Source organism: Talpa occidentalis, unplaced genomic scaffold (assembly GCF_014898055.3).
Source record: "Talpa occidentalis isolate TD23 unplaced genomic scaffold, MPIMG_talOcc4v2.1 talOcc4.16, whole genome shotgun sequence".
Lineage (NCBI taxonomy): Eukaryota > Metazoa > Chordata > Mammalia > Eulipotyphla > Talpidae > Talpa > Talpa occidentalis.
In genome coordinates this window covers 60244803-60271524 of record NW_023601653.1, presented here as the reverse complement: position 1 = coordinate 60271524, position 26722 = coordinate 60244803, and the positions used below count along the sequence as shown (strand labels likewise).

The window sequence follows — 26722 nt, the reverse complement described above, 5'->3', positions numbered from 1 at the left end:
TTTGTAATTTTGCTTCTTTGACTTCTCTTTTTATCTGTGCCTGAGTATCTGAGAAATACTTTCCTAACTTGTGATTGTAAAGCCATTTTCTGTTCATTTCTTCTAGGTTTAGAAGTTTGATTTTCACATTTAGGTCTTTAATCCATGATGGCTCCACAGGGAATGAACTGTCTCTGTGTATGGTTTCAGCTAGAATGCTCTTTTCCCTCTGTTCCAATTGAAAGCCAACTGTCCCCAACATTTCCCGACTGACTTATCTGAGATGCCACCTCTGTCAGCCCCAAGTTCTCGTGCTCCCTTGTATCTGATTTTAGAATTTATATTCTTCTGCTGACCTGTCTGTATGCCCCTGAGTCTGCATTTGCTTGAGGTGACTTGACAAACTCCTATTCATCTTATGCCTTTCTTAATGTCCCTAAGCAGAAATTTTTATTCTCTTTTTATGCTGCCATCTCTCTAGGCATCCCTCACTCTCTGAGGAACACTCACTATCTAGAAGTGGAAGAAGAACAGTGGCATGCAGAACCAAGCCCGTGACCAAAGAGAGCACTGTACTTAGGAAGTGGGGGTACTCCAGGGAACACAGGAGGGAAGGTGCTGTGTGTCGATCACCCACACATCAGAGGTCATGCTATTCACTCACATCTACATTCTGACATATCTGATGTGCACAATGGCTCGGGCCCTGTGCTGGATATTTGGTGCATCTACATCACATAGACCAGCATGGGACTCGTGGACAGGATGTCTGAGCTCAGGTTTGGCCCTACATACTGCCTGGTGATATGATTCCAAGTCATCCACTGGCTTTCTGGAACTCTCTTTTACCCTTGCTAACTCAGGAGTTTTGGAGTAGATGATATTTGAAGCCTCTTCCAACCAGAACATCATTTAATATAGAGACCTTGGCAATTCTACCAAGACCACAAAAATGCCATTTCTTTTAAACTTTAAAGGCTGTTATAGGGTAGTCACTATACATAGCTTACTTCATCTCCTCACAACACTTCCGATGAGGGCACTGAAGCTCAAGAATGTGCTTAAGTTGCTAAACAAGTCTGAGACCACACAACTGGCAAATCACAGAGCTGTGATCTGAGTCGAGCTGTCTCCAGAGCTCTCATCTGTCCACTCGTAATGCCCTGTCAGAGTCCTTGGTGCAGATCTCAGCTGTGCCTAGAGGTGTCTTCGTGACCTTAGGTCTGTCTCGGGGTGTCTTCATGACATACACTACAATCACCAGACACCAGCCTCCCGCCCCACCCTGAAGGAGGGGCACAACAGGACAGAGATGGTACCTTAGCACCAGGAGAGCGATTACCAGGAGCAGGATCATGAATCCTGTGAGGGTGAAGACGGCAATCATCAGGATCTGAGGGCCTGCAGCAGACAAGACAGTGAGAACGCTTCAGTCAAAACCTTCACAGAGTATGTGAGAGACTCCAGTTGTCTATTTTAACTTGAGAAAGGGAAAGAGGGGGAGAACTTTAAAAAATATTTATCTTTTATTAATCTCTTCTCTGGCGATGTAAGTCCCATGCCCTTGAGACCCTGAAGAAAATTGGAAAAATGCCCAGGGGAGGTCAGTAACCAAATCTGATGTAACAGAGGAAGAAATTCACACTGAGAGAAATGACTTGACTGAAATGAACACTAGATTAATGCTGACTAGACACATTCACAGTTATCTCATATTAATCTACGAGCCTTTCTTCCTCCTCCCATCTTTCCTCTGTCCACAGGAAACATGAGTGAAGAATGGGCCCTATGCATATAGAGTGTATGGTATGGAAAGATGTAGAAACAATCTCCTGGAATGCTAAGAAAAAATCTTGGGAAAGGTGAAATTCCAATTAAATATTTGAGGATGAGTGGTTCTTAGCAGCTGTATGGGGGAGTGACACAATTTCGTCAGAGGAAGTAGCATAAATAAGGACCAGGGGCATCCAGTGGCGGGACAGTATTTTAAGCTGAGGTGGTAGGGAAGGGATTTAGGTAGGAAGGAAGATAAGGCAGGAGAAGGAGGTGGGGACTTGGTATCAGTGGTGCTGGATCAAGTCCAAAACTTGACTCATCAGGTCAAGCGGAGCTGCCAATCAAAGTTGCAATGACATAACTGGTTTCTGCTTCATTTGTGAGGCAGTATGGGTTGGACTGGAGGTGGGTGGGAGGCAGGATGGAGAAGAGGTGAGCTGGATGTTGGTTATCATAACCCTGGAGGCAGATGGGGAACCTTGGATGAGAACAGGAAGAAAAAGTGCATTGTCCGTCATTCAAACCTAGGAAGCTTGAAGATGGTTCTAGAGATAATTTTAAAAGCTTGTTAAAGAAGAGACAGCAACTTAAAAAGCCATTAACAGCAAATCTGAAGTCAGCTCAGGACTGCTTATCATTCAGAATCAGCCTCCCTCTGGGCTTTAGTGAACTGCTCTTGGCTGTTGAATCAAAGCACAGGGCTCATTCTGAAATTTGATTCATGAAGCCAAGCAGAGTTAACAGTTTTAACCCAAGTGAGCCCACTGAACTTGGCTGTTTTCTCTAAGTTAGATCAACCTTTTAGTCAGTATCTCTCCGGGATAGAAATATTTCTAGTTTATCATCTTTTTTTAAATGATAAAAAATTTTTGTAGTATTAAGGCAAATGTTAAAAATGTTAAAAAAAAAGTTTAAAAAAAAACCCCAAAAACAGAACTATATCTGCCAGGCTCCTATTACTCAGAGCTACCACTGTTCACATTTTAACATATTTCTTTATAATCTTACATACATTTCTTATAATGTCCTCTATGTTGTTTTACAGTTAGAATCTCATTACATAAAAAGTTGTGTTTTCCTATTACATATCCTAAGTTTTTCCAAGTCATTTACCTTCCTTTAAATTTAATTTAAATTGATCGTAGGATGCTCCATTCATGAATGTATATATTCAAGTCATTTTGTTAATGGTGTTTGTACCTTTGCATTTTGGGATGTAAATATTTGTCCAACTTTGAACTGTTTCTCCTAAAAATAAACTAGTAACTTGGACTTACTTACTATTCATTGTGGCAAGTCTTGGCCAAGTTCCACATGGACAGGCTGTCCTGAGGCCTTGTTTCCCAGGAGATGCTTGGCTGACCCCGCCCACTGATGGTTGGTGTTACAGAATTGCACTGCAACCACCTCCCCCCAACCATCAAGCTATGCATGGCTTGATGGGTCCTCATCTTCAGTATGTGGGTAACCATCATTATAACCCAAGTATGTGTCCTATGCAGGAATGAGGGAGACATCAGAGATCAAGCTCAGCTTGATGACATCAAGTATTTGCTAAAATATAGATCCTTTGAGTTTAATTGCAGTAAAATATAAATGGAGTAAGACTACATGACTGTTCATTTTGTCAACCATCAAAGCTATCTTTCTATAGTCATTTATATCAAAAGGTAGTACAAGATATTGTAAACATAGAGCTAAATTAATATAGGGATATTTTCAGTTTTCATCAGCATTGTAGTTATCATTCATTTTGCTAGGGAAAAAATTCACAATTATAAAGGTAGCAAATCTAATTCAGACAATAAAAGCAAAACCCACAGGCTATTCCATAAACTGTGCTATTTACTCTCCTTTCCAGAAGCAATTCATTGAGGATATCTTACCCTGGCCTGGGATGTCATTAGGAAGTTTATGATTCTTCCAGATGAATGTGGGTTTGCTATCCGCCCAGATAGTCTTGTTTTCGTGGGTCTCGTACTTTAAAAGACATTCATACTGTGTCAAAGAATAAAAAAGAAGGTAACAGAAAATGACATTTTAGAATGGCTTCTAATGAACATTGACTGTCCTGCCCAGTGATAGTTGAATCGCACGGTAGGCACCTGGGTGAAATGAGGTAACTGTTAAGCAGCTGCAGCGTGGTTGGGATCCCCTTCTTAGCTCACAGCATGAACGTGGATTTAAGCTCCAGGTGGTGGACTAGTTTTCTGTCTTCATTATAACACACTTGGCTAGAAACTGCCTGACATGGATTCTTTAGGCCTTTAGAGTTCAAGTATCTAGTTTACAACTAGTTCAAGTCTCTCAGTTTACAACTGTTAAGACAGAGGCCAAGAGAAAGTAAATGGCTTGTTCCAAGTCACACAAGGAGTGAAGCTCCTGTGTTCCCCATAAGTCGCTATTGAAAATGGTTTCTTGAGAAAATTCACCACAGTGAAAGTTCATTATCCATTTTTATACATGTCAAGAGGTTCTGAAATGATGCTACTTTTTTTTTTTAGATGAGTTGTTCCTTTGAGTAAAACTGGTTAAATGGTGTTTATCTTAAAGACAAGTCATATGGAGAACACAGGGGGGCAGTGATTTAGTTGATAAATGTTTGGAAGGCAATTTTATTAGATATGTGTGCCAATTCAATGTATATTTTGTTAGTAAATACATGTCACAGGATGACAACATTTTGATTCTATATTTCTTAAGTTCTGTCAACATAATTTTCAAATCTCCTCCATGCCTTTTGCTCTAACGCTCATCCCTGTACATGACACTAATTAGGTTTTTTAGATTAAAAGATTTCTTTTTCAAGTAATCTACCAATGGATATTTTAATATATCCTTAAATTACTCTTGCATGTATTAAGTGAACTTTGTAAAAGACATCTGAAAAGCGGCAATTCTAAATTTACCACCATCCCCTCAGAACATTCTAGACAGAAGCTTTACACTCTCAAAACTTTATTCTTAACTTGAGAGGATACTGAAGATAGGAAATAACTCATACATCTCAATGATGCACACCTCAAGTTTATATGCTATGATGCAATGTGGCTTCAATTACAATAAATGAGTAATTAAATTTTAAAAAGTTGAAGGAAATAATTCCTACTAAGGTGTGAAACAAAGATCTCTACTGAGACATACTCAATGTGGAGTGACTTATCTACAGCGCTATATTTGAAAATCAGTTCCTGATTTTCCCATATTTAGAAGGCATATAGGATAATTGATGGCATTATGGAAACATTCCTATAGATTTGCCTTCAGCGAGAGTAAGTGCACACAACAGCATTCTTCAATGTGAACAGCCACCAAGAGCTGACCAAGGAGCTCACCACATCTCCCATCTCCCTACAGGGGAGGCAAGGGCATCCTCATGGATGCCAGTAACTTAGAGGGGAGGGTAATTATTTTTGTAGTTACTACAAGTGAAGCATTGAGCATTTTTATTTAAAGATATTCCCATGGAATACAAACCAACTATTTATCATTTTCAGGGTTCAATATAGTAACTAAGAATTATAGCTTACTTTTCTGAAATGCTAAAATTACTTTACTGACATTTCTGGGCATAATTTTCTCAATCTGGGCATCTTTTTTCCAGCTTTCCACATTTTCATTACAAATCTCTTTTATAAAGTAAGGTCAAGATAGAGATGGATGCTCAAATATAGTACTGAGGGGTATCATGAAGTTTCACGCTGGAAAAACATGAAAAGATGAATGACTTCGCTTAGATTTCTAGTTATATCAGCACCCACCCTCTTAAGGGAAAAAAAAAAAAACTTCCTACTGACCATTTTGCCAACTAGAACAGTAGTTTTCAGTCTGTGATGGACACAACTCTGGGTGCCAGATAAGAAGTTAAGCTCTGGGGACATGGAGAGAAGATGAGACACACTCCATTTTTTAAAATAAACCAGTGTATGGGTGAGGAGAAAAGACATAATGTGAATAAAGGCATAACATTATAGCGCTGTTTGTAACCCAGAGGGGTTACACGACTAATCATTTTCATGATAGTTCAGATGGAGAGAACAAGGAATGTTTCATTGAAATTTGCTGTTGTGGAAATGAATCAACAATTTTGATCCTCTCATTGCTATCCCATCAACAGTCTGTCTTTATATCAATGTATCCTGGATCAGTATTTTTTTATAAAGTGAACAGAGTAGATATTCTGAATAAGAAGTTCTGTGGGTCAAAATCCTTAAAAAATACAGTTCCCAGTGTGGCATGATTGTGACGCTAATACACACTATCTTCCAGGATCTAAACAATCTTTTTGCTATGACTCTCCTTCTAAGTTATCCCTCCTCATCCTGCCACTTCACCCCAAGTTCTTGATAAGGTGCTAGACATACTTTTTTGGTCTCCACAGAGGTATACAGCAGCGCCATGATATTGTCAATATCCCCATGTTCGTCCAAAGTCACGGGACCCATATACCCTAGGGCAGAACAGAAAGAGAGACCTTTGCTGACTTCTTGACTATAAGTACAGTTAGAACCTGACCAAATGTATGAAAATAAGTTCAAATTGCTCTATTTTACTAAAAATTGTTGACCTTAATGTTTTAATCAGGGGGTACCTTGATTGGTTCTTGGCTCCGAAGGATAATTTTATGAGAGAGGTTATTTAGTCAAAAGGAAAACCATTTTTCATTGTGTTTAAGATAACAATCAATGTTATCAGTTAACATTTCCTCCTGATTAATAGTGACAAGTTTTGCTAATATTGACTAAGCTAATAGAACATGTATAGGTCACTGCACAATCTTAGATTGTAAGTTCAAAAGCCCTTTGTTAAATCACATAGTGACATTAAGAAAATTACTTATGTTATCTGAGTATCAGCTTTTTCATCTCTGAAATAACAGCTGTATAGGATGAACCTATGAAATATCTCATAAAAAATGAAGTATCAGGAATTTCACATGCTAAAATTTATTTTGTGTTTATTAGGCTCTATGCTAAGTGATTTATATGAACTTACCACTTTATTCTTCCTGAAATACCAGGATAGGGAAACCATTATTATTTCATTTTTATTGATGAGAAAACTGAGATATTAAATATCTTGCTCTAAGTTATACAGTTTAATTATGAGAGAAACGAATGTCTCCTGGTTCTAAGTCTGTGTTAGTGGCCATTCAAATACTGGACCATCATCATGAATGTGAGAAAATGAATTATGAATGTAAGTAGGAGGATTATGGAAGATGGATGAATAGCAAGCAATCAGAAATCTGTGTCCTCACCTGGTGAATAATTTGCACTTAAGAATCTGTCTTTTAGATGAATGGATCAAGAAGATGTGGTATATATACACAATGGAATACTATTCTGCAATCAAAAAAGATAAACTCATGCCATTTGCAGCAACATGGATGAAGCCAGAAAGGATTATGCTCAGTAAAATAAGTCAGAAGGAAAAAGAAAAATACTGGATGGTTTCAGTTACAGGAGGAATATAGGGAAACCAAACAAAGGATGGGGGCGGGGGAGGAGTGGAGAGAAACTAGCAGGCAACTGTAAATCAGAGACATTCTGCAGGGGAGGAGGAGGGAGAAGGATCAAAGCAGGGGAGGAGGGAGGAGCACAAGGGACTATGGTTCGTGGGTGACTTGGCGGTGGGAATTATACAGGGACTACACCGCAGAGGAGAAATCAAACACTACAAAAATGAACAATGAAAAAAAAAATAAATATTTTTTAAAAACATAAAAAAAAGAACTCTATCTTTTGCAGCTACTTTGGAATTCTGAAGTGTACTGATGGTCTGCAAATTCCAGGACAAAATTTACATGGTAAATTGTGATTAATTTTAGTCCATATTGCTTATAAGCACAGGGCTGCTACCTTTCCCCTCAATGCCTTGGCAATTTGCTATGTGTGTATTCTCGGGGCCGTCAGCACACAGTCTGAAGGAGTCAGGGCCCCAGAAAAGAAGCACTATGTCCTCCAAATATTGGGGAAATATTTATATATATAAATGCAAATAAAAACCAGCATGAGATATCACCTCTCACCTATCAGGATGGTTATTATGAAAAAGACAAGCAACAAGACATGCTAGTGAGGGTGCAGAGAAAAAAGGAACACTTGGACTCTGTTGGGTATGTAAACCAGTGCATCCCCTGTGGAAAACAGTATTGATATTTCTTAAAAAGAACAGGAATTTCAAATGAACCAGCTATTCCATTCCTGGGTAGCTATACAAAGAACATGAAAACATTAATTCAAAGTGATTTATGCAGCCCTATGATCAATGCAGCATTATTTTCAATAGCTAATATTTTGAAACAAACTAAATGCCCACCAAAGATGAATAGTCATGGAACCAACCTAAGTGGCTTTCAACAGATGAATGGATAAATTGTGGAATCTATGCTCAATTGAATACTACATAGCTATGAAAAAGAGATGAACTAATGACATTTGGGACCAAATGGATGGGCCTTGAGGAGATCAAGTGAAATAAGTTAAAAATGTAAAGATATCTATCAGATGGTTTCACTCATGCATGGAATATATATATAACCAAAAAACACTTACTGGCAACATGTAGTAGGAATAAATATTGACCTCAATAAAAGAACATAGAGGTTACTAAAGGGAGCAGGGAGGGAAAGAGAAGGGTTTGGGACAGGAAGGCAAATGGAATATTGGCTGGGTGGTTTGATGAAGAGTAACTGGAACCATGTGCACAATGAAAGACCAAAAATAAAAATTTAAAAATGAAGAATGTAAAACAGTATAGCCACCGTGTAAAGCAGTATGCAGTTCCTCAAAAAATTAAAAATAGGATTTCCATTTGCTCCACTATTCTACTTCTGGTATAGATGCAAATGAACTAAAAACAGGGTCTCCAAGGAATATTTATACACCCCTATTCATAGGAACACTATTCACATTAGTTAAAACATGGAAGTAACTCAAGTACCCACTGACATGTGACTGCATCAGCAAAATGTGCTAGAGCCATACAGTGTAATGTTAACCAACAGAGTCTCCAGGCAGAGCCTACAAATCACTACTCCAAATGTCCCGTGATGAGCTTATTCAATAAGTACAGGGCATGAGCTACCTCAATTCCTTTGAAATCCAAAAGAAATTGATGAAATCCAGGTTCTGAGATTCTGCAGCATAAACTGGGGTCCAGTATTAATAGTAGCATCCCCAAAGTTTCCACCATGTCTGCTCCAATGAAATTCAAAGGTATTAATCTAGTGATTCATCTATCACTATCCCCTCCCTCCGCCATGTTTTACGTCCTGGTGCCCATATTTCTTCCACTGTCTGTATTTGTGTTGGTTAAGTTTGGTTGTTATTGGCTCTCAGGAGACCGAGTACCTTGAAATGTGAGGTTCCTGAAAGCGTGAGCAAATTGGGAAGTGGTCATATCATATTCATTTTCAAGAAAAATCTTCAGCATGTGTCCAAAGAGCAAGACTCCATCCAGGTAGGCAAGAGCAAATTTGTTTTTTGCCTGAATGAGAAAGGAAAATCTTCAGTTCTGAAGAGGAGACACTGGGCCTAAGCCTGAAGCAGGTTAACTAGAAAAGTAAAAGGGTTCTACGGGCATGGCAGGGAAGGAAATTAAGGAGAATTCTGAAAAGTATTTCCTTGGGTCAGGGTTCTTCATTATCCCCTTGTTACAATTCTACTTTCTCTTGGGAATCAATCAGCCTAGAACACTGCCTCATCTAGGAAGTATCTAAAGGCTGACAAAGCTCAGCTAGGCTTTGATATTAGAATCGAGGGCCCTGGATTATACTAAGGTGACAGAGATTTCATGTCTAAGTGGAGGTCTTTTTGCTGGCACAAATACTAAACCAGATGGGATGCTGGAATAAATCAGAACTCTCCTGGACAAGCAAGGACAATAGGCAAATTGATCATAGAGGACTGTGTCTCAACCTAAAAGCAGTTACACTTCCTCCTCATGATGATAAAACATCACTTCAGCCGGGAAACAGCAGGCAGCGCTTTTATAATTCTTGCGAGATTTTATACAGAAATAATGCACACTTGCTGTTGAATGTTGTCACTGAATAGGAAAAAGAGAATAGGAGCAAAAACCACCCTCTGTCTGCCATCCTGAGGCAGAAGGAGTGTGGGTTGGCTGGTACCAGTGAATGTGCTTTGTGGGCAGTTCAGACTGGGAGTTCCTTCAGATCAAATACCTGCCTCAGGAACAAGGGGGAGGGTCAGAACTCTCCCTCTGTGACATGGGCATGGCGGTCTGCACAGAACTGGGCAGATGGCTTGAAAGCTCTGTGTCCCCCATTCCAAGTGAGCTCAGTCAGTTTAGGCATTTTGATTTGCCTGCAAATGAAGAATCTCACTTTTGCCAAGGTCTAGAAGCTGTGCAGGTAATTTCTGACAACTACATCAGAAAAATATTTGCTAGTAATTATTAACAAGCAAAAAAAAAAATCCTTTCTTTGGTTTCAAAAATTGCATAAATCATTTCATGAAAAGAATCCAGTTAAGATCCAGTGCTGTTGCAACCCTACATTGTAAAACAGAGGGCATGGAACTGCTGGTCTAGGGAAACTGATATTCCTAAAGACACCCACCTTTCTTTATAGTTCTTGGGACCTGGCCCTTGGCTTGCCATGCCCAAAGTTTTGCTCTTTCTCTCCTTCTTCCACTCCAAAGCTGCTCTGAGGGCAGAATGTAGCTGATGAATTTAATCTCATTAAAGTGCAGTGACTGACAAAGCTCAGCTGGGCTTTGATATTAGAATCGAGGGCCCTGGATTATACTAAGGTGACCGAGATTTCATGTCTAAGTGGAGGTCTTTTTGCTGTCATAAATACTAAACCAGATGGGATGCTGGTATAAATCAGAACTCTCCTGGACAAGCATGGACAATAGGCAAATTGATCATAGAGGACTGTGTCTCAACCTAGGACTACCTCTCTCTAAAGTTACCATTTTTACATCAGTGATAGCAGAAAGCTGCTTTAGGCAGTAGGGTCTTCATCATTCTGCATAGTTTAATTTCCTTCTCCCCTAGCTTAGCAGAGCTTCTCGCTAACATCCCTCATTCTCACTCCCATTCTAGCATTGTAGGAGTGTCTGTTGTTTAGTAGACCAGAACAATGGTTAGTGCCTAGAACAACAGCCTGGAGTAAGAGTATTGATAAGAATCTTGCCATTATACATCGTTGGTCTCAGTGAACACCGGTTGAGTCAATATGGGTCTTGAGTAGAACACTATCTTATCCTTGACAAAGAATACTGTGTGTATTGTGTGTATATATTAAGCTTACCAGTGAGTCATTCCTGGGTATGGAGGTACTTGAGTTGTGAGTGTGAGGAGGCAGTGTCAGCACAAGGACATTTTTCATATAGTCTGGGGCTATGACATTTTCCTGGAAGTAGTGGCTGCTGTAATAAAAAACATAAAAGCCACCGGAAAATTAGGCTTCTCCAACAACCAAGGTGGATCATCCACCATTCACACAAAATGTAACACCAGTTTTAAAAATATTTTATAACATTTCCCCTGTAACCTGCCACACTTTCCCCAGATGGGCTTATTTTCGTCTACGCTTGCTAAGTCAAATGAGACAACTCAGGTAGGTCCGGTTAACATACACAACAGAAAAGAAGATCAGAATACAGATCCCTTTAGATGTGAGATAATACTGGCTTTCAAGGTTTAATGACTCGGCTTACATATGGGGACTTTTTTGTCTTAATTAAAGACTTTTTATTTTTATTTTTATTTATACAAGAACTGGGTTACAGGCCAGAGGTGTGGGAGGGTGAGAGGATTCACCAGAGAGAGCAGGGAGCAGAATAGGTAGATTGACCGAAGACACTGCTGAGGTAGCAGTGGGCGAGGCAGGAGAGGTCTGTTGCACCATGTGGGTATCTCCCTGGCCAGCTGGGAATTGAACCTGCACTGCAGAGGCTGTGGACAGCTTCACAGTTCTGCGCTAAACCCACTGCGCCACCGGTGAGGCCCCGTATTTTTTTTTATTTTTATTTTTTGTCTTAAGTACTCAGAAAATTCAAGATACTGGGATTTAATAGAAATGTTCTGAATTAGGACCTCCCTGGGGCGCAGGTGGTTGAGCACCGCATTGTGAAGCTGTCTGCAGCCTCTGCAGCACGGGTTCGATCCCGGCCGGCCAGGGAGCTACCCACATGGCGCAGCAGACCTCTCCTGTCTCGCTCACTGCTCCCCTCAGCAGTGTATTTCAGTCATTCTGCCTGTTCTGCCCCCCACTCTGTCTCCAGTGAATCCTCTCACCCTCCCAAGCATCTGGTCTGTACCCCGGTTCTTGTATAAATAAATAAATAAATAAATAAATAAATAAATAAATAAATAAAATCTTTTAAAAAAATGTTCTGAATTAGTCATACTTTTCAGATGATGAAACATAAGCAGGAAAAGCCTAAACATTTTCACTCACATTGTAAGCTTCCTGACTTTAGTTGATGTACCCTTTCTCCTCAACTCCTAAATATCAACTCCTCAACTCCCAGGCACACTGTAGGCTCTCAGTGCTGCCTGAGGTTCTGCTACAGAGCATGTGGTTTCTCAGCTTCCCAGTCATTTGAACATCAATATACCAAGAATTGAACATGCTTGAATTGCTGTAACCACGATGAGTATCATTTCATATTCAAACAGTAGGTTATCCCTGAGGGAGGTGAGGCTCTGAGGACAGTGTTGGGTATTTTGCTCATCATACTATCACATCTAATCCTAAAAATCCTAATCCTAAAAGCACCCCTAGTAAAGAAGACATTTTATTCTCATGACAAAGAAGGTTTCATCTCAAGACAGTAAGTAATGCCCAAGAATCAAATGAACTAGAAGTGTTAGAATGTGAGCTTACAATCTTTCCAAAACAAAGTCAAGTGTCCTTGGGAACACAGACAAGTGAATGCTAACCCTTCTCAGATGACTGGGAGTTTGCTAAAAGTAAAATTATACCAGCCTGGCTACACTGAGGACTCCTTCCAGAGGGCAAAGCATCTGACATCAGTTATTAGTGGGGGTTGTACGAATGAAATAGGGATAACTCTGCATTCTTTCCTATACTTGTGCACTGAAAAGGTTGTTGGTAAATTGCTTCAATCGTCTCCCTGTGATCAAATAGGCCCGTGGTTCCTATACTTCATTTCCCTAAACACTGTGGAAGGCACATTTAGTATGACGGAAATGAGTAGACAAATACAGGAAAGATCTAGTGCAGTAATAGCTTCTGGTTTGAATGCATATAAGTAATGATTAACAACCCAGTCAGATAAGTAAAGTCATGTGATCTAGCTGATAGGAATAAGGGGTGCAGTACTAGCGAGAGCTGTACGCAAATATTCTTGATACAGTTTGTTGTGGGGGATCCGGGCATGTTAGAAGACGAGTGATAAAAACAGGGGTTGTGAAAAAGAATAGTTTCTGCTCTCCAGAAATTTCTCTCCTTAGTTCCAGATAAGTGTGGTAGAAAAGATCACCATTCAGTGCCTACACCAAGACAGGGCAAAGAATAACTGTGTCAATCAACCCCATTTAACTGGAACTTTCCTCTTACCAAAGGTAGCTGAGGGAAAAATAATCTAGAATCAAAGGCCATCAACAATTGAAGGCAGGGATATGGTCCACTTGGCAGAAATAACATTGCTGGGTTTTTAGGCATCATGACCTGGAGGAAGATCTTAAAATGAGCTTGAAGTGAGGACCTGGGGTTAACTGGGCATGCCCACAGATGAATGGGACCACTGATTTAATAGGGTTTTTGTAAAACTTTGGTTAATCAGACAGAATACCGATGTCAAATACATCGCTGCAAGCCTACAATTAATTAAATAAGAGGGTGTGATGAAGAAGAAATGAAACACTGGTTAAAATATCATCATCACCCAAAACTACTAAGAGATTCTGTAAGGTAAGAGAAAAGAATGTGATTTTGGATACCTTTGGAGTAGTTCCTTTCTGAAAGTAGGAGAGTTTTTCCAAATATTTTACCTACTTGAATAGATCCACCAGAATGATGACAGTGTCTTCAGGCACCGGCTGGTCCCCTATGAGAGAGTGGATGAGGTCTGGGGTGCCACATGTAACAATCACTGCAGGGATGAGAGTGAGAGAAGGAGAGGAGTCTACATTGGTCTACAAGCAAATGGGGCAGAATCCTGACTTTGAACCCAGTATATCCAGGCTACTTTACCAGACTATATCAGTTACTCAAATTACCACTCCCACCACATACACACTTATTTTCCTTTACAGTGACAGTATTAGAATTTCACTCATATCTGGAATGTAGAGACAATAAAACAGAGGAACCGACAAAACTAAACCAAAATCAAGTCTAGAAATATGACTACAGAATTGAGGCTATTAGAGGGTGAGGGTAGGAGTGAGAACAAAATGGGGGGTGGGGGAAAACAGTGATATGCCATAAAGGGACGTGGGTGCTCTGAGGTGGGTGTGGTGATGGACAGCTGGGGAGGTGTGACCCTATTGCTCTGAATCACATACAGTGCTGTAAACCAATGTTATCTCAAAAAAATAAAAATTAAAAACATTTAAAAGGCATATAATGACATGGGATCTTAAAAAGAATGGACTTTTGAATGGCAAACTGCTGATGCCAAGATATCAAAGGATTGAAGAATGAGCAGATGACAGAGATCGCTGTAATGTTCAAGTTTACGAGTCCTGGCTCAATGCTCATTCCACATAGTTTGTAGCAGCTACAAAACTTTCACTGGCAAGCCAAGTGTAGCTCACCACTGGCAAGGTAGTTGAAAAGATACAGCTGAAGGTAATGTGAGGATTGGTGAAGTCTTCCCAAGCAATTGTCCTTGGGCTTTGTCCATAGCTTTTTAACTCCCATCTCAGTGATTTTGGTGATAGTGTCCAACCTGAATCTGTAAGCTCTACCACTCATCACAGTCAGATATTTCCCTCATGGATGGGTTCATGAGGGACAGGAGTTTGGAAGGACTTCATTTTTATGTACCGTGTTGTCCACCTGCATTGTAAACTCTCTAGGGTTGTGAATAATTTTAAACTTCTTCCCATGTTTTGGTCACTATTTTGCAAGTGGTATAGGGTTTTACTCTGATAAATGCTGAGTAATGATAGTAGATGATGATTTGAGTAATAGCAGGAAAATCCTGTGATGCATTCCCTTGTAGAAAATTGCCACAGTTGATTCCTTGGCTCCTGAAATATTCTTATTTGTAAAGAAAAGTGTGTGGAAAGTGAGACAAATCACCTAAAAACTCAATGAGGATGATTTTTATCTCATTAGCCTTTTGATGAATACATCTTCATGGTCACTATGGGACCAGCATTGAGGAAGTGTGAGGGTTAGTCACAAGCTTGATAATATATTGGACTGAGGTAAACTTAAAGCAGTTACTGGTGAAATAAACTTAAAACAGTTTACTGATGGTGAGGCATGGTATCATTTTGGTTTATAAAATCTGGATTTCAGCATCATTTTGTTATGCTTGTACTTTCTCTCAGAGGATAGGTTTTCTTAAACAAAAAGAACATGATAGAAGGAACATGCAGGCAACTAGGGTGCTCCCCGCCAAATATACAAGATATAGAGGTAATGATGACAGCTCTGTGGTGACAGGTGTGTCAAAACAAATCCTAAAGGGGTGGTGGCTATGAGGTAGAAGTTCTTAAAAAATAATCTCCATGTCTATTTACCATTGCTTTTCCTGTGTGGGTCTTTTAAGGTCTCATTGAATTGCTCATTTCGTCTCAAGAGCTCCTTGAAGTGAATTTCCTGAGAAAAATAGGAAACTCCGGCCTCCAGAGCATTGAGGTACCTAGAACAGAAAAAAAAAAACCTGAGAAAACCAACTTAGCTTCTGTGTTGGCGTCTATACTGTTTGCACCTTGTTTACAGGTCATTGCTGCTGCTAACACAATAGAAATCACATGCCATGAGACGACTGGTTAGGACGGTGGGAACTAGTTTAGTGAAAGTGGAGGGCAGTGCTGGGCATCTTTGCACATCTATACAAAGAGTCAAGATGGGGTGAGTGTCTGGGAATGGCTTCCTAAGACTTGTAAAAGGAAAATTCAACTCCACTGCACAAGCCAGCCCTATTATCCCAGATAAGTAGAAACTTTCAGTCTACTGTACAAAAATTCAGAAGTGAATAAATTCTCCACCTGTATACAATGAACTTTCATATGTTCTAAGTTCTAAGTTTACCCACAAAGTTGATTCTAGTAGTTTCCTAAATGCGCATTTCTTGGGGGTGTCCTAGCATGTCTTCAGAAGCATACTTAGGTGGAGAGAGAATGCAGAACCAAATTGTCCTGGTGATATAGACAGTAATGCAACCACACAACTCTCCAAGCAGATACCTTTGCTGGGTTGAGTGAATCTTGCTGTTTGATTTTAACATAGGGACCCATAATCCTGTTCCTCCCATCATTCCTCTGCAAAGCTGTGAGAGAAATGACATCTAGGTAGAATGCACATTTGGAGGAATATCTTGCACAGCAACATGAAAGTGTTAACTTCTGGCTTTCCCTTTCCCTATCTGTAAAATGGGGAACATAGTAGGTGTTCTCCTGTCAGAAGGTTACTGTGGGAAACCCATAAAACTAATATCAAAGTGCTGTAACAACTAGTCAGAGTGCTGCAAACGCAGTATATGCCGATTATAGTTACGACACTGTGTTTGCTTTTATTTGTGTACAAGAAAATGGGCTGGTGCCTGTTCTCCCTGCTCTACCAGACTGATGAGGCCTCTGCTCTCCAAGGCAAGTGCCAGGGAACGACGATGATCCTACTTACCAGAAACAGTCCTCAGACTCGGTAGTATTCTTGAAAACATAGGCAGAGTTCCAGGAAAAAGTTTTGAATGGCAAAGTGCTGTTCTTCCAAAAGTCGACCAGGAAATACATCAACTTCCTGGCTGGAGACATCAGCCTAGTTAACGTTTCTTTGTAGTCACAGGACAATCCAAAACTTGCAGCAGAAATCATGGGGTAGTCCAATTTTGTGTCAAGGCTGTACCCAGAGGTGACAAAGAAAACAATGTCAGGGTTAACTTCAGGTTCCTTTTTGACTGTTCCAGCTTGTGGCATAAATGGTAAGAACAACATAGGGACATTCAATCAGGTTTCTGACTTCCAGAGATCTCCCTCCCAGATGGCTGGATTTTAAAACTGATTTATTATTATTATTTTTTAATTTCAGTAACACTGCATTAAAACAGTATACAAGTCTTGGTGTGCTATGTGGCTATACCACCTGAAGTTCATCACTGAAAGTCCAGTCCGTCCTTAACCACGCAATGGATGCCTCTGAGCTGATTTACTCACCCTCCCTTCTGGTAACCACTAACTCTCTTATAGTCTGAAAGTTTATTTTTCTTTTATTCAGTTCATCTGTTTGCTTTCTCTATAGACCAATAGATGTGAAATGCAAATATATAAATAATACATTTCTTGAGCATGTGTGCCTCCCAGAAGGAAAAGAGGATTAGGAAAATGAATTCACCATTGATGAGAACCTCCCACATGCAAAGAAACATTTTTGTTTTGCCAGTGGAGAGAGACTTGCGTAAAACATTGCCCCTGCCCAAAGGGGTACTTTCCCCTCCCTCCAAGTGCACATGAACAGCTACTGCCATTCACACTAAGCAAAGGTAGGCATATCTGGATGAGGGCATGCAGTTACAGCGAGGTGACAAATCCTTGGTCTCCACACCACTGACTGTGTTGCCCTGACTGGACTTCTGTGGGATCAATCGCTTAAATAGTAAGGGATATCCTGACCTCAATTTACAAAGGTTTTAAAACAACCACAAACCAAGTCACTTACTACATCTGGAAGGTGGAGTATGTGCATGAGGGCCCCATGAGGGCACAGCCCATCTGTTTGTCTTTCTGTAAGGAAAGAAAAACAATTCCTCACTAAATGCAGAACAATGAATCAGTGGACATAATCAGTGCATAATGTCAGGAAATAATCATAATCAGGAAAGAAGCAGCAGGAGAAGGAAGGATCCCACATGGTTAGAAGTGGGTCTACAGGGATGTTCATCTGCAAGCAGGAGGCGTGACCTCGTGACCTGCATGCTAGGGCTGGGAGGGGCTGCTGAGAGGCAGACAAGTCCATGCAAGAAGGGGCTGTGGGCGAGGAGAGAAGAGGTGGCCAGTGGTGGCAGAGGACCTGACAAATTAGCAGTGTCTGTAGGCCAGATTGTCCAGACACTAGATGTGGAGGTGGCTTGGGGGAAGAGGGTAGGTTCCTGGAGGAGAGGGGCTTCAAGGCAGGCTAATGAGAACCCAAAGCAATGCCACATTAGAGCCATATGAGATCTTATTTTCTATGCTTTTCAAGGGGTACCTGATAAAGAACCTCACATTCCTGGTTTTGTAGAACCAGGTTAAACCCTTCTCCACAGAGGCAGAGGGAGAATCACAAAGTGTCGTAAACTCCCCTCGCTCACTCCTCTCCAGAGAGAGGACGGCCCCTCTGGTGAGGGTGATATCATGAATAAAGCTCTGGACCCCCGGCTCTATGCCCAGGACTCCACTTTCCAGAGAGCCTGTCCTCAGCTTTCCATAGTAAAGGTGTGACTTACACGCCTGCTGGTGTCTCGGGCGCCTGGAGCACTCCAGTCCTGTGGTGCTTGGGTTGTAATTATGACTTTAAATTTGGGGTTCAGGTTCAGCCCATAAGCTGTTAACCTGTGACCACCTCTGTGGAGTGGACTTAAAATAGCCACCTCTGGTGCAGGGCCTTGGAATTTGTTTTGAACAGGGCACCTCAAGTATTTCTTGAGAGGCACAGAGGCAATTGAGTTAATAGTAACATTGCAACTGTAAACAGTTTTATAACAATTTAAAATAAAATAATCCCCCCCAGTATACAGATACTAAGTGGACAGATGGTACATAGCTAAGTCTTCTGGCTTGGGAAATATGTGGCATAAAGTCAGAGAGCCTGCCTGGAAGACCCCCGACAGCTGGAAAACATGAGACCATGAACTGAGGCCCAAGACCCACACTGTGATCTTCCAGTGCCATGAGATGCAGGTTCCCCCACCAATGCAGATACTTACCCACATCTTCCGGAGCAGGTCGAGGCCTTCACAAGTGCTGCTCCTGCAGTCACTTGATGTATAAATCAGGTTGTCCGAATAAATGAAGGTAGCATTGACAGTCACATTTCTGCCTGTTATCCAGATAGGAGGGAAAAGCAGAAACTCAGGTTATTTTTCAGTAGTGTCTACCTGCCACGAGATCAATCTTCTGCTAAATTATCCTAGGAAAAAGCGGACCTCCATTTTCAGACCTAGGAATATTTGGTTTGAGTTCTTGTATGATTCCTGGTCATTTCTTTCCTCTCAACTGTTATGTTGTATAATTTACCCACCATAAAAATCACTCATTCGAAGTGTGCAATTTAATGACTTTTAGTAAATATATTTGTACAACCATCCAGTTTGAGAACATCTCCATAATGTTCACTGCTCCCTTAATCCTCTTTTCAAAATTCTATATTCAACAAGTTTCCTGTTTGGGTCTGGGGAGTGTTCGGTAAACAGAAGCCAAGGTATCTTTCCTGTTCCCAACAGCTGGTTCTATTTGCTGCCAAGGTCCATGCTGGCACCTCTGTGGTCCACCCCCAAAGCCAAACTGACTACACCCATTTTGTCATCCTGGTCTGGGATATTTGTAAAATGGAAAACTCCCACCTTCGGAGGAAGATAAGAACACCAAGCACCACATTTTTGAAGGCAAGGAAGAGAACAGAAGCATTTGACCAAGTTCTCCCTCCAATAAAAAAAATCTTCAGGACAGATGTCTGACTCCTAAGCAGAGACATCCTCATTCTGCCACACCCTTACACAGGAAGTCTGCAGACCTCGGCTGTTAGTCTGGCCGCATAAATGATTTTCTGTGTGTTCTTGCATAAACTATTTTAATTTCTCTAACATCGTTCATGTAAAGTAGGATTAAAATCAGATTAATCCCTTTTTTTAAAGATTTATTTATTTATTTATACAAGAACAGGGGTACAGGCCAGTTGCGCGGGAGGGTGAGAGGATTCACGAGAGACAGAGCAGGGAACAGAACAGGCAGACTGACGAAATAAACTGCTGAGGGGAGCAACAGCCATGACAGGAGAGGTCTGCCGCGCCATGTGGGACCTTCGCCGGCTGGCATCGAACCGGGGCTGCAGAAGCTGCAGACAGCTTCACAGTGCTGCGCTCAACTGCCTGCGCCACCAGGGGAGGCCCAGGTTAATCCCTTTAAAAGAGGAAAGCAGGTCAACAGCAGAAGTTATTGATTTTTTTAAAGATTTATTTATTTATGCATGCAAGAACTGGGGTACAGGCCAGAGGTGTGGGGGGGTGTCACCAGAGAGAGTGGGGAGCAGAACAGGCAAATCTACAGAAGTACACTGCTGAGGGGAGCAGTGGGTGAGACAGGAGAGATCTGTTGTGCCATGTGGGTTGCTCCCTGGCCAGCTAGGGATTGAACTCTTGCTGCACTGGCTGGCGATAGCTTGATAACACTGTCTTTAACCCCTGTGCCACCAAGGAGGCCCCAAAAGTTATTGATCTTTAGAGCATGCAAAGGAGAATGTTTTTAAAGACAGAAACTGCTTTTTCAGAGAATGGAGGCACCTTGGCTCTTCCAGGACCAACTTGGAGGTATATCTAACTAGGGAGCATTCAGTCTCTTGCTTTTTTAGCTTATTCTAGAACACTTATTCTCTCTGTGTTCAATAAGAAATCTAGTTAAGAGAAGCAGTACTACATGCCAGTAGGACACATAGGAGAGGTGGATAAACTAATAAGTCAGTAAGTATTGGACCAAAGCGAATCGGGATTCAAGGTGCTGGAGGCTAGGAAAAGCCCTTCCCCAACCCTGCTGCCTCTAAGAACGCACAGAAAGTATGGCCTGGGTGCATTTAGCTGTGAACTCACATCCTTGAAGAGCTGATGTTCTATGATGGAAGGAATCTCTTTTTTCATACTTCCACAAATTTTATTGTTATTCTTGACAACCCACAAAGGTTTCCTGAGACTAAGAAAAAAGTTTTGAACTCTTCCATTTGGACATAACACACAGCAATTTGAACTCTTAATTTTCTTCAGTTTAATTTTTAAATATAATGTCATAGAATGTTTCCCAAATAATAATGCTTGATGTGTAGGACATGAACACATTTTCTCCATACTTCTTGAATTACTGCATCATGTGTTCCTCCCCCAACATTCTCCACTCATTCAGTCCATTCAGCAACTTCACCGTTAATGGTGAGATCAGTGAAACTTAGAATTAAAAACTTACTCACTGTCCCATAATCAGTAAAGGATGGAGCAGGAATTCAAACTCAGGGTGTATGAATTCAGAGATCAAGACCTTCACTAGTGCACTCTACTGTTCATTCCCTAGTCCTGGTAACTTGCTCTCCTCACAGCAGCAACAGCACAGTGATAATCACCTTAACACCCTCACCAAAAATAATAATAAGGCCACAACACTAAAAACAACCACCTTCTATTTCAGTTAAAATATTAGCTACATTACATGAACCTCCTCATTTAGTCCACGCCTTATCCACAGGAGGTAAACACCATCTATTGTGATTTTCTAGCCGAAGGGACGGAGACTCGGAAAACTTCAGTAATCTACTCAAGGTCAGTGGCGATAAATGAGTGGCTAAAAGAATGGAATATGAACCAGCTCTGAGTCTGAATCTACTTCTGACCACAGTGTTCTATTGTCTCCTTGAAGTTCACTCAAGGTGGGTAAAGATCTTACAGTGGCACCTTAGTATTCTCTTTAGAATCACACAGATATGGGTTTCTAACAGACGAGCAAAATTATTAAACTTCTACTTCAGGACAGTGTCAACAATGCCTATCTTACAGACTTATGGTAAGTGAATAGATTATATATCTTCCCTGAGTACCTTTGTGACAGGTACTCAGTAAACAAGGAAACCAAAACTCAGAGACTATGGGAAATAGTTCACCCAAGAGTGAAAACTCCTGAAGCAGGGATTTCAGTCCAGGTGCTTAGCCTTGAAAACAAATATTCTTCTCACTCTACCACACTGCCTTCAAAAACAAGGAAATTTTATTAAATGACCTACTAGTTCCATTATTGCTCTAGGCCACATCCACCTACTTATAGGTCATTTTTTTATCAAACAGGATGGAAGACATTTCTATGGCACAGAAGTTATCACAAATATACACTTATTAGCACAGAGAGAACCAGAGAGAATCTTAGAACCATAGATAACCATTAAGATGTAGGAAGCAGCCACTGACTCAGTAATTATATTTCTGGAATCCATGTAAAAGAATGGAAAAAAAAACTGCATGAAAATGTTTATTGCAGTTCTTTTCAAACCATTATGACAATTTTTTTAAAAAGGATTATCTGTAATAGGGAATTACTAAGTGGATTGAGAGGACAGTCACATCAAGGTACATTATGTCTGTTCACATGATGCTACAGATATTGTACAGTTGCAGGAAGGCTGCTTGCAGAAGAATATGAAATAAATTCAGAAGGATAGGAAATTTTTCCTTTGCCACATGATCTCAAAAATATTTTGAAAACCAAGAAACCGAGAAGCATATGAGGAGTCACTGGATGCATCCAGCTGGCTGGAAATTATCAAGGCTGAAATTTGTTCTTTTACATAATTTATCAAATGTTCTAACATTAATTCTAATAGTTAAAAGACCCTGGGAAGAACTGCAACACCAAATTTGATGGCAAATGTATTATGTTGACTCTAGCTTAGAGTACAAGCCACCAGAGATGCAAAAAGTGAACAGCAGGATAAAAAAAAAATTCCAATTTTTTTTTCCAATTCACAGAAAAATTCAAATTCTGTATGAATTCTACTCCCTCAACTTCTTTTCTTGATAGGTAACCCTGTTAAATTTCAGGCTCAGAACAAATTTTGCCTCAAAGCAGCTACAAAAGGGCACATGATACCTCCCAAAATGGAGCAGTGAGTCCAGTTTTGTCTGGGGCATCTTACTGTGGTGGGCACCAGGCATTCCCTGGGCTAGGCCAGTCCTGGAGCAGGCAAGCTCTGTGCAAGCCCATTACTGCAGCGTGCACATCTTTCTCAGGATCTGCTGCCTTGACACAGAAAGGCAGGACGCGGCCCTTAGAGAAGGCTGGGTGAGCAGGTAAAGGACATAAGATCTTTGCTTAGCTACCATGTGACCCCAGTGGTGGTAAAAGGGAGGAGAGGGATTCTGCCACCACGGTCTTACCAGTTTCTTGCAGACGCTCTCTCACTATTTCCAATCCCTTTTTCACCACATCTTCCAAGTCATCCGGAGACTTTGGGAAGGCCGAGTTGTTCATCATCAGGACACTGATGTCATAGCTAGCACTGCTGCAGTTCCGGCCCACCGGGGTGGTCCAGAACACCAGCTCGGACTGGATGAGCAGTGACCACAGAGTCAAGCCTAGCAACGGTGCCTTCATGACCTCGCTTACTTCACAACCATGCTCCTTGCACTCACTTGCTTTCCTCTGAGCTTTGAGGGAGGCAGTAGCGGGACAGCTTTTAGCTGGGCCCCTCAGTCCACTCTTCTCCACGCTCCTTTCTGGTCATGCCCACTGGTCACGTGGGCCATAGGATCCAGCCCACCTGCCAGCAATTAGCAGCTGCATTATGGTAGGAGATAAACCAAAGTTCACTTTGTGTGTTTGCTCACAGAAAGGTCAGAGTTGTAAACAGGGAGATTACCTGGGACTCGCCCAATAAAAATGTATCAATTTGTGACACATCACTGGGAAGAGAGAAAAAAAGGAAGAGAACAGAAATATATATATTATATATATTATATATTATGTGTATTATATATATTACATATAATATATATATTTGTGCTTAAGCTATAGCTACTCATTGAAACTGAATCTTTAAGTAGGAAGAGCCATGTTTCAGGCACTCAGAAACTATTTATTGAGATTTGACTATGTGTTGGGCATTGGCAGGACACTGGGCATATAGCCAAGAAGGATTTGGATGCGTTAAATTCCTTGTGGAACATGCATCCTAGTGGGGAAGACAAACATTGAGCCAATGATTCTGAATCACTAAACTCAAGAAAGGAAAAAGTGCAGGGTGCTTTGGGAGCACATGACATGTCAATGTAAGCTATTTGAGAAAATCCAGGAGACTGCCCTGAGAAAGTGCCCTCTAGCTGAGCCCTGGAGGATGAACAGGAATGAGCTGTATAGAAAGAGAGGAAGTGTCTCTGAGGCAGGGAGCAGCATGTGCAAAGGCTCAGAGGTGGGAAGTGACATGGATGTTTGAGGAAGTGAGAGATACAGAACAGTGGGAGTGGAGAGGGCTCGGAGTCCTGAGGCAATAAAGGATGCCACAGTAGTAGGTGTGGGTAGGTTAAGGGTTTTCCTGTGTGTCATTAGGATTTAGAACTTTGCTGTAAGGTCAAGAAAAGGACATGTCCAGATGCATTTTTGTAAAGACCACTTAGATTGCTATCAAAGGAGGAACCTGGAGAGAGGCAGGTGGGGACAAGGAACAAATTAGGGGTTGTTTCTGTGCTGCAAGTGAGAGGTAAAGGGGACCTGGATGAGTGCAGTGGCAGTGGAGATGGGTTCAAGAGAAACCTGAAAGGCAAAATGGATGAGACTTGATATTTGACTGGACTTGGGGCATCAGCGAGAGGAAAGAACCAACATGACCCCTGATTACTCAGCTGGGCTGATGGGAAAGCTATTCACTAAGCTCTTGAATTCTGGAGAGGAGCAAATTGAGGAAGAAGATCATGACATCTGGTCTTGGACATACTGATTTTTAGGAGACTATGCAGGTGTGAAGCTTGGGAAAGAGAACATGAATGTAAATAGGGGTCTGGAAACACAGTCAGAGGTGTAGTATATCATTGTTAGTACATGACTGTTACATCACAGATGTGATGACCACTTAAGGGAAAATGAATGCTTTAACATAGAAGAAATGAGAAGATGGAGGACTAGGAGATCCCAGTCCTCATCCCAGTTCTCATCCCTCCATAAAGACAGCAAATTAAGAATTACCCACTGACAAAATAGTTCAAGGGGTATTTTGCAATATAATAATAAAGCTACAGAAACTCGGGGGAATACAAAAATCAAGGATGCCCCCATTGTAAAACATAAGGGGTACTTGACATGCGTCATTCTATCCTCCACTCTGGCACAGCTTCATAACAGGAGGGATCCCTTTGGCCATGACCTTACATGGTGGAGGGAAAGGAGGGCAGGAGGATCCAGCAGTCGGTACTTCCAATCAACAAGCTATAAACTGGATTCTACCACCCCTTCCTTGAGTTTAACACTTTACTAAAGTAGCTCACAAAATTCAGGGAAACACTCCTGTTTATCAACTTATTATATAATAAAGGATATTATAGAAGATACAGATGAACAAACAGATGATGAGATACATAGGGTGAGACCCAGAAGGCTCCTGTCCCCATGGAGTTGGGATATAATAACTTGTCAGTATGTAGCAGTGTTCACATCTAAAGCACACCTAATCCTGTACTTTTGGGATTTTTATGGAGGCTTCCTCATCTAAGCATGATCAATCATTAACTGAGTCTCCAGCCCTTCTAGGACAGAGAGCTCCAAGCTTCTAATCTTGACTAGTCTTTCAGGGGACCAGCCCCCAACCTGAAACTATTCGAGACTGATAAAGAATCCCCTCATTAGAATACAAGACACTCCTATAACCCAGGAAATTTCAAAGGATTTAGAATCTCGGTCTTAGAAAGCAGGGTCAAAGAACAAATACAGAACAAAAAATGTTCCTAGTTCTCTTATCACTTATAGTAGGAAATTATGAGTTTTAAGTGCTCTGCCAGGAAGTGGAAGGTAAATACCACTATGTAAATATATTACCAATGTATATCTTACACACACACACACATTCATACATACACATATATATTCATATTAGTTCTTTTCTGGTTTGGATGCTATGAAATAATAGGATCTGTTTGTAGATAATGTGATTATATATGTAGAAAACCCTGAAGACAATACCATAAAATTAAGAAATACAGCAAAGTTGCAGATAAAAAAAGCAACATATAAAAACCAATTGCAGGGCCTCCCCGGTGGCGCAGCGGTTGAGCGCTGGGTTGTGAAGCTGCCCGGCCTCTGTGGCGCCCGTTCGATCCCCGGCTGCTCCCCGGCCACCAGAGGAGGGTCCCACATGGCGCGCAGACCTCTCCTGCCGCCCGCTGCTCCCCTCAGCAGTGTACTTCGGTCCTTCTGCCTGCTCTGCTCTGGTGAATTCTCTCACCTTCCCGCGCTTCTGACTGTACCCAGTGCATGTACAAACAAAAAACAAACAAACAAACAAACAAATAAATAAATAAATAATATGTGCCCCTTAAAAAAAAAAAAAAACCAATTGCATTTCTATACACAAATTATAAACTATCTGAAAATAAATTTAAGAAAACAATCCTATTTACTGGAGCCACTATAATAATGAAATACTCTGGGATATATGAAAGCAAAGAATGAAAGACTCATACTCTAAAATTATAAAACACAGATGAATAAACTTAAAGAAGACACAGATAAATGGAAAGACGCCAATGTTCATGGATTGGAAGAATATTGTTAAAATGTTCATACCACCTAAAGTGATGTATAAAGTGCAAGTCCTATCAAAATCCAGTGACATATCACAGAAATAGAAAAACAATCCTATAATTCTTAAGGAACCATAAAAATCTGAATATCCAAAGCAATACAAACTTGGAGGTACCACACATCTTGGTTTTTACAATATATTATAAAGCTACAGTAATCAAAACAGTGTGGTGCTGTTATAAAAAACCATAATAGTAGAAGAATGGAACAGAAGAGAGCTAAGATAAATCCACACATCTATAATCAACTGATCTCCAATAAGGGCACTAAGAACATA

The 26722-nt window shown here is 40.9% G+C and overlaps 1 protein-coding gene across 1 annotated transcript in view; it reads right to left on the bottom strand.

Annotated features, from left to right (window-relative positions):
• The window catches only part of GUCY2C (guanylate cyclase 2C), a 53005-nt gene extending 29755 nt beyond the window's left edge, over window positions 1-23250 (bottom strand). Inside the window, exons 1-11 of the mRNA XM_037514306.2 lie at window positions 23034-23250; window positions 18837-18949; window positions 17591-17655; window positions 16559-16774; window positions 15454-15575; window positions 13754-13850; window positions 11039-11156; window positions 9111-9246; window positions 6120-6205; window positions 3642-3753; window positions 1299-1380 (exon numbers count right to left, since the gene is read on the bottom strand). Coding sequence (XP_037370203.1) covers window positions 1299-1380; window positions 3642-3753; window positions 6120-6205; window positions 9111-9246; window positions 11039-11156; window positions 13754-13850; window positions 15454-15575; window positions 16559-16774; window positions 17591-17655; window positions 18837-18949; window positions 23034-23250 — 1364 coding nt within the window. The remainder of the gene's footprint in view (window positions 1-1298; window positions 1381-3641; window positions 3754-6119; window positions 6206-9110; window positions 9247-11038; window positions 11157-13753; window positions 13851-15453; window positions 15576-16558; window positions 16775-17590; window positions 17656-18836; window positions 18950-23033) is intronic.
• Window positions 23251-26722: the final 3472 nt, after the last annotated feature.